This window comes from Volvox carteri, assembly GCF_000143455.1.
Source record: "Volvox carteri f. nagariensis unplaced genomic scaffold VOLCAscaffold_12, whole genome shotgun sequence".
Lineage (NCBI taxonomy): Eukaryota > Viridiplantae > Chlorophyta > Chlorophyceae > Chlamydomonadales > Volvocaceae > Volvox > Volvox carteri.
The window spans coordinates 1,875,395-1,882,116 of NW_003307555.1; the positions used below are offsets into that span (position 1 = coordinate 1,875,395).

General features: G+C 52.6%; 1 protein-coding gene across 1 annotated transcript; it reads left to right on the forward strand.

Moving 5' to 3' along the window:
- Positions 1 to 2,431: 2,431 nt before the first annotated feature.
- On the forward strand, positions 2,432 to 5,473 carry VOLCADRAFT_89434 (uncharacterized protein; the record flags this gene model as incomplete). Its single annotated transcript, XM_002948949.1, has 6 exons — positions 2,432 to 2,548; positions 2,998 to 3,094; positions 3,958 to 4,041; positions 4,099 to 4,217; positions 4,945 to 5,020; positions 5,388 to 5,473. 6 exons carry the CDS (start codon positions 2,432 to 2,434, stop codon positions 5,471 to 5,473), a joined length of 579 nt encoding a protein of 192 aa, XP_002948995.1.
- Positions 5,474 to 6,722: the final 1,249 nt, after the last annotated feature.

Consider the following 6,722-nt stretch of genomic DNA (forward strand, 5'->3'; position numbering starts at 1 on the left):
GTATGTTTCGCAAGGACGCAAGTCTCACACACACACGTGCTGGCTGATTGTATGCTGTGTCGGTCAACATCAAATCCAGCTACCATATTATGACGCAGCAACGTCTCAAGGTTGCTGTATCCCAAGTGGCCATACCTTCGGTGCCAAAGTGCTGCACGTTCAGCTCCGATACCCACGGCAGCACACCCTGCATCACCACCAGAAGATATCCTGTTGTCTTCACGCTTCAGAGCTCCCGTACCTCCACTGCTGTAGCAGACGGGATACAAGTCCCCATCCCGCTTTCCAGTCAGCACCAAGTGGTTCTGTACGTATACTTTCACCTGTCCGCCGCCGAAGACCACACTGCCTCCACGATCATCAATGATGCGGACCGATATGATTTTGGCGGTGGCCTCCTCGTCGACGTAGACCTTCTTGAAAGTGATGGCCTGTTTATCGTTGACGTTAGACCGAATCGTAAGCGTGCCAACTTCAGTCGGTCGAAGAGACTGTCCCTTGATGCCCATGATGTTGAAGCGCTCCCACGGCTCCAACAACCGCACGTTGAAAAGTTCTGAGCGGTCATACGTTATGTGGTGAGTGGCGGCTGAGTCCAGAAACCATTCCGTCGGACGATTGCTGTTGAATGCCACGAATGCTACCTGCCGCGGAACTCCTGGCCCCCTAGCTGATCCACCGGATCCTGGCTTGCTGCCGCTAGCTCCGCTGCCACTACCTCCGTTACCACTGTTGCTGTAACCACCCTTGTAGCCAGAATTTGACGACTGCTTGAGCGCTTTAAGCTGCCTGCAGTCCTTAACCACGTGCCCAGGTTTATTACAGTAGTAGCAGATGACTTGCTTCCGACTATGTCCCGAGCTGTTGTTAGCCGGCCCCCGGCTACCATAACCAGAAGTAGAAGCGCCGAACGTCGAATCGCCGACAGACGCGAAGGCTGCCGACTCGGTAGGCTTGCCCAACCCACCGTTAGCCGTCTCGATAGAGAGAAGCTTTGCTGTGACGCTCGCCATGTCCAAATTGCCGTCGCGCATAAGTAATGTAGTCGTCACCACGCTGTACCGACTGGGTAGACCAACTAGCACAGTGTACGCCAGCTCGGAGTCGTTAACTACGTGGCCGACTCCCAATAAATCTGTTTGCAGCTGCCTTGCACGCGCAAAGTACATCGGAAGAGGTTCGCCGTCGACCATCTTAAAACGGCTGAATTCTTGACGTAGAGACACCTTGCGGGCGTTGTTGTTGGCAGCAAACATAGATCCCAAGGCGTCCCAGGCCTTCTTCGCGTTGGCAGCACCGGTAACCATCGGCAAATGATGATCCTTGACGTTCTTGATGAGCAGATTGATGACCTTCCGTGACTGTCGAATTTGCTCCTCGTTGCACGGCTCGGCGAGCAAGGATTGCTCAAGCCCAAGCTCCATGCACAACGCGCTAAACCGAATTTGCCAGGTAGAGTAGTTGTTGAGGTCCAGCGACTCATCAAGCTTGTCCTTAACCATTGTCGATGAGGGTTAGAAATAACAATTGAGCGATAGCTGTCGGCGCTAAGCGGGGCTCATAACCTATTGAAGAATTGGCGACGGTGACAGCTAACGCTGATTGTTATTCCTGTAGGATTGCCGGTGGCGAAGATATTTAGCTCGATAAACTGTTACAAGTAATGTAAAGAGTATTGTTAGCGTTCGGCAGGACTTGAGGAGATTCCTGGTAGGAATACCGATCGTTGTGAGATAAACTAATAGGCGCAGTCACCGCCCTAAATACCGGCGCTAGCGGAAAACTCGTACATTCCGCGATCTAACTGCACGTACATTCCGCGATCTCACTGCGCCGTCCAGACGGTGCCCTAATGTCTATCACTTAGCTACCGGATATGCATCGGTAGCCCCATAAGGTTCTGGGGTAAGTCTTCCCCATTAGTCAGGCGCAGACCCGGGGTCAAATCCCCTGGTCGACAAACACACAAGTTGAGAGAGGACCGTTTCCTCAACAGAAACACATCGACGTGCAGCACCACATAGTGCGTGAGTGGGTGAATAGCGGGGAGGTGCAGTTTGAGTACTGCCCTACAGAGTTGATGGTAGTGGATGCGCTCACGAAGGCACTGGGAGAAGTGAAGTTCAAACGGTGCAGAGAAGCTATGGGTGTTGTGTGCAGTCCCCATTGGTCGAGCAAATGTGCTACTGAGCAGCCTCTCGCACAAATGTGTCCGGTCGTACTTCGCGAATAAAGAGTTCGTACATGTCGCCCCAAAAGCCAGGAGCGATTTTCACCGCGCGGGTGCACGCGTTCGATTCACAAATTGCGCGTGTGCAAGTGTATAAAATTCTCTCGGCGAAAGGCCGCTCATCAGGGCATGTTGGCCGCAGTCACAAGCGGCATGCATCTCGGACTTTTGGCTGGCTGCTTAGCCTGAGCTGAAAAAGATATGAAAGCAAACAACGTAGCTTGCAAGACTGGGCGCTTGAAACGGCCGCGGAAGAGGAAGCGTTTGGCGAAGCGGCAGTTTGCGCAAGCAAACGAGTTGCGCCAGCGTGTTGCGCAGGTGGGCACGATGGGCATAGTCGCACGCGGCATGCAGCCTAGTCTATTGCGTGGCTGCTTTGCAGTAACTGAAAGCACCGAAAGCCTACGTCGTAGCTTGCAACACTGGGCTCGTGAAACTGCCGCGGGAAGAGGAAGCGTCTGGCGAAGAGGCAGTCGTGTGCAAGCCAAAAGGCGCCTGCTTTCTGCAGCGCAGCGCATACAGCACCTTGTTCCGACTCAAGTCAAATTACAAAGTTGCGCAAAGTATAACATACATAAACTTAATTAAACATAAGAACAGATAAGATGTTTAGAGCCTTGTCGGTGACATGGACGCCGCTGTTGGCTTGGAACAGCTATTTGCTGTGCATAGGGACGTGCCCGCGTTAGCTGTGTTGCAACAGCTCAGGATGGATTTCAGCCAACAAAGCCTCAAGAGCTGCTGCACAACCACCGGTGTGTCTTCAGCTGGACACGTGTAGTTTTGGTCGGCGGGGTCGAGCATCGTATGCATTGCGCACAGAAACCAAGGTGCAGCGTCTCTGTAACATCGCCAACATATCCGGTACGCGGTGGCAGGCTTGCCGAGCACGAAATGACGGAAGGTCTCATCTCACCATTCAACTAAGCATGCATATGCTCGGTTGAATGCTCGGTAGCATGCGAGTTTACCTATCAGGATGTTTGTTTGCATATATCCCTCCAAGCGAAAGGGCTTGGACCTATGCTGATGTTCGTTACAAGAAGTGAACTGAGGACTAATGCTACACGTCATGTATACGCGTTGCTTAGCTTGCAACGAGGCGCGCCCACGATGAAAGCTTCAGCTACGCTCACAATACATTATACTGCTACACTATTCTCTCCAGTCCTACCACATTATATTTCACCGACGTACTTTGCCACCTTCCACATCACCATACGTGCTTTGGAAACGCGGGCAGCTGCTTCACAAGGGCCCCCATATTCAGCACGATAAAATGTTATAAGTTATGTAAAGAGTATTATTAGCGTTCGGCAGGACTTGAGGAGATTCCTTTGAGGAATACCGATCGTTGTGAGATAAACAAATAAGCGCAGTCACCGCCCTAAATACCGGCGCTAGCGGAAAACTCGTACATTCCACGATCTAACTGCACGTACATTCCGCGATCTCACTGCGCCGTCCTGACGGTGCCCTAATGTCTATCACTTAGCTACCGGATATGCATCGGTAGCCCCATAAAGTTCTGGGGTAAGACTTCCCCTATAGTTAGTCACAGACCCGGGGTCAAAACCCCTAGTCGACAACCACACGAGTTGGGAGAGGACCGTTCCCTCAACAAAATTCACACCCTGATGTGGAAATGCTGGGGGTTCGGTATTCAGTCAAGGAACACAAACGTCCTGGCGAGTGGTGACGAAATGAATGCGGTCGTACTCTCACAGGCCGAGTCAATGCTGCAATATATCTGCTTGGACAAACTTGTATGCCGAAGCAGTCCCAGGTCCACATGCAGACGACTGGCGGCAGTGAGTGCCGCGAACATTCTGAATCCGGTAGACCCCGCTGGACACCGTGGATTGCAGCAGGCGATCATTTGCTGCAACTACAAACAGACGGGCCGTATAGCTTGGAGTTGCAAAGAGAGCCGCAGCCTTACGTGCAGGGAAGGAGTGGAGGTGGTCTTGGCGACCACACGTGGCAGGTGGGGTAGCATGCCTCAACAGACAGGCGGTGGCAGCAGTGCAGTGATGCCGTGTATTTTTTTGCTGCAAGATAAGAACCACTATGAATTGTCTGACTCCGAAGCGGCTAGTATTGGTGTACCTGAGTCAGGGCCTCTGCCAAGCTCCGTTAGACTTAGGAAACACAGTCGGCTGGGCACCACTGTCACCTGTGGATGGTGAAGGAATGCCGGATGAAGCCGAAGCATCTAGTGGTGCAAGCCAGCGCAGGAGTTCAGAAGAATAGGGCAGGGAATATGAGGAGATATTATAGCCCTCGGGGTGGTGATATGGTGTTGCAGGAAGGAGGATAGTAGGTTGCATTAACGTGGCTGTCACTGATCCGTACGTACCCTGCTGAACTTTTGCTAAGTAATACTTTCACTGAAGCCATTTCAGGAGCAGGGGCAAATGAGTGGCGCATAGTGATGGTCAACTGCACTTGTGTGCTGTGTGTACAACCTTATGCTGCGCATGTGCCACCTATGGTGGTTGTACAAGTTGAAAAGAGTGGAAGGTGACACGGTCAAGCGCTTTTTTGCATGGCTAGGTGCAAAGATGTACGAGAAGTACGAGAACTTGGAGAAGCGCAGGTGTTTTCGGGCATGGAAATACTGAGGATGAATTAGTGTTGTCGCAATATTGAGCAGCTATTGGAGCGTCACCAGGCGGTGGACGCCAAGCCACGGTCTACCCCTTTGCCTCCAGGTTTTAGTTGCACACCTACGGGGGATAGAGATGAGCTGCTGGGTATTCCCATGGTGCATAGGGCTTTGGTGGGAAAGTTGGACTACCTAGCGACTAACACTCGGCCTGACATTCCTTATGCATGGAGTGTTTTGTCCCGGCTTATGGCCACACCTAAGAAGAGTGCCATGAACTTGGCAACTGGTGTTCTACGTTACCTGGCGGGTACTCGCGAACTAGGATTGCGTTTTGGGGGTGTTGGCGGTGTTGCAATGTCTGGGTACAGTGATTCGGACTGGGCAGGAGACCCAGTTACGCAGCGTTCTACGTCCGGTTACGTATTCACTCTTAATGGGGCTGCGATTAGCTGGAGCAGCCAACTTCAACGTATTGTGGCGGCTTCGTCGGTGGAGGCCGAGTACCAAGGTCCAGGTCCTCTCCCAACTCGTGTGGTTGTCGACCAGGGGATTTGACCCCGGGTCTGCGCCTAACTATCGGGGAAGACTTAACCCAGAACCTTATGGGCTACCGATGCATATCCGGTAGCTAAGTGATAGACATTTGGGCACCGTCAGGACGGCGCAGTGAGATCGCGGAATGTACGTGCAGTTAGATCGCGGAATGTACGAGTTTTCCGCTAGCGCCGGTATTTAGGGCGGTGACTGCGCTTATTTGTTTATCTCACAACGATCGGTATTCCTCAAAGGAATCTCCTCAAGTCCTGCCGAACGCTATTAATACTCTTTACATTACTTGTAACAGTTTATCGTGCTAAACATCTTCGCCGCCGGCATTCCTTCCGAGATAACAATCAGCGTTAGCCGTCACCGTCGCCAATTCTCCAATAGGTTATAAGCCCCGTCTAGCGCCGACAGCTATCGTCCGATTGTTATTTCTATCCCTTATCGACAATGGTCAAGGATACGCTTGATGACCCGCTGGACCTCCACAACTACTCCACGTGGCAAATCCGGTTTAGCACGATGTGCATGGAGCTTGGGCTTGAGCAGTCCTTGCTCGCCGAGCCGTGCAACGAGGAGCAGATTCGTCAATCACGGAAGGTCATCAATCTGCTTAACAAGAACGTGAAGAATCACCACTTGCCGATGGTTACCGGTGCTGCCAACGCGAAGAAGGCCTGGGACGCCTTGGGCTCTATGTTTGCTGCCAACAACAACGCCCGCAAGGTGGCTCTACGTCAAGAATTCAGCCGTTTTAAGATGGTCGACGGCGAACCTCTTCCGATGTACTTTGCGCGTGCAAGACAGCTGCAAACGGACTTGTTGGGAGTCGGCCACGTAATTAACGACTCCGAGCTGGCATATACAGTCCTAGTTGGTCTACCTAATCGGTACAGCGTGGTGACGACTACATTACTGATGCGTGACGGCGATTTGGATATGGCGAACGTCACAGCCAAGCTTCTCTCTGTCGAGACGGCTAACGGTGGGTCGGGCAAGCCTACCGAGTCGGCAGCCTTCGCGTCTGTCGGCGGTTCGACGTTCGGCGCTTCTACTTCTGGTTATGGTAGCCGGGGGCCGGCTAACAGCAGCTCGGGACACAGTCGGAAGCAACTCATCTGCTACTACTGTAATAAACCTGGGCACGTGGTAAAGGACTGCAGGCAGCTTAAAGCGCTCAAGCAGTCGTCAAATTCTGGATATAAGGGTGGCTACAACAACAGTGGCAGCGGAGCTAGTGGCAGCGGAGCTAGCGGCAGCAAGCCAGGATCCGGTGGATCAGCTAGGGGACCAGGAGTTCCGCGGCAGGTAGCGTTCGTGGCATACAACAGCGAGCGT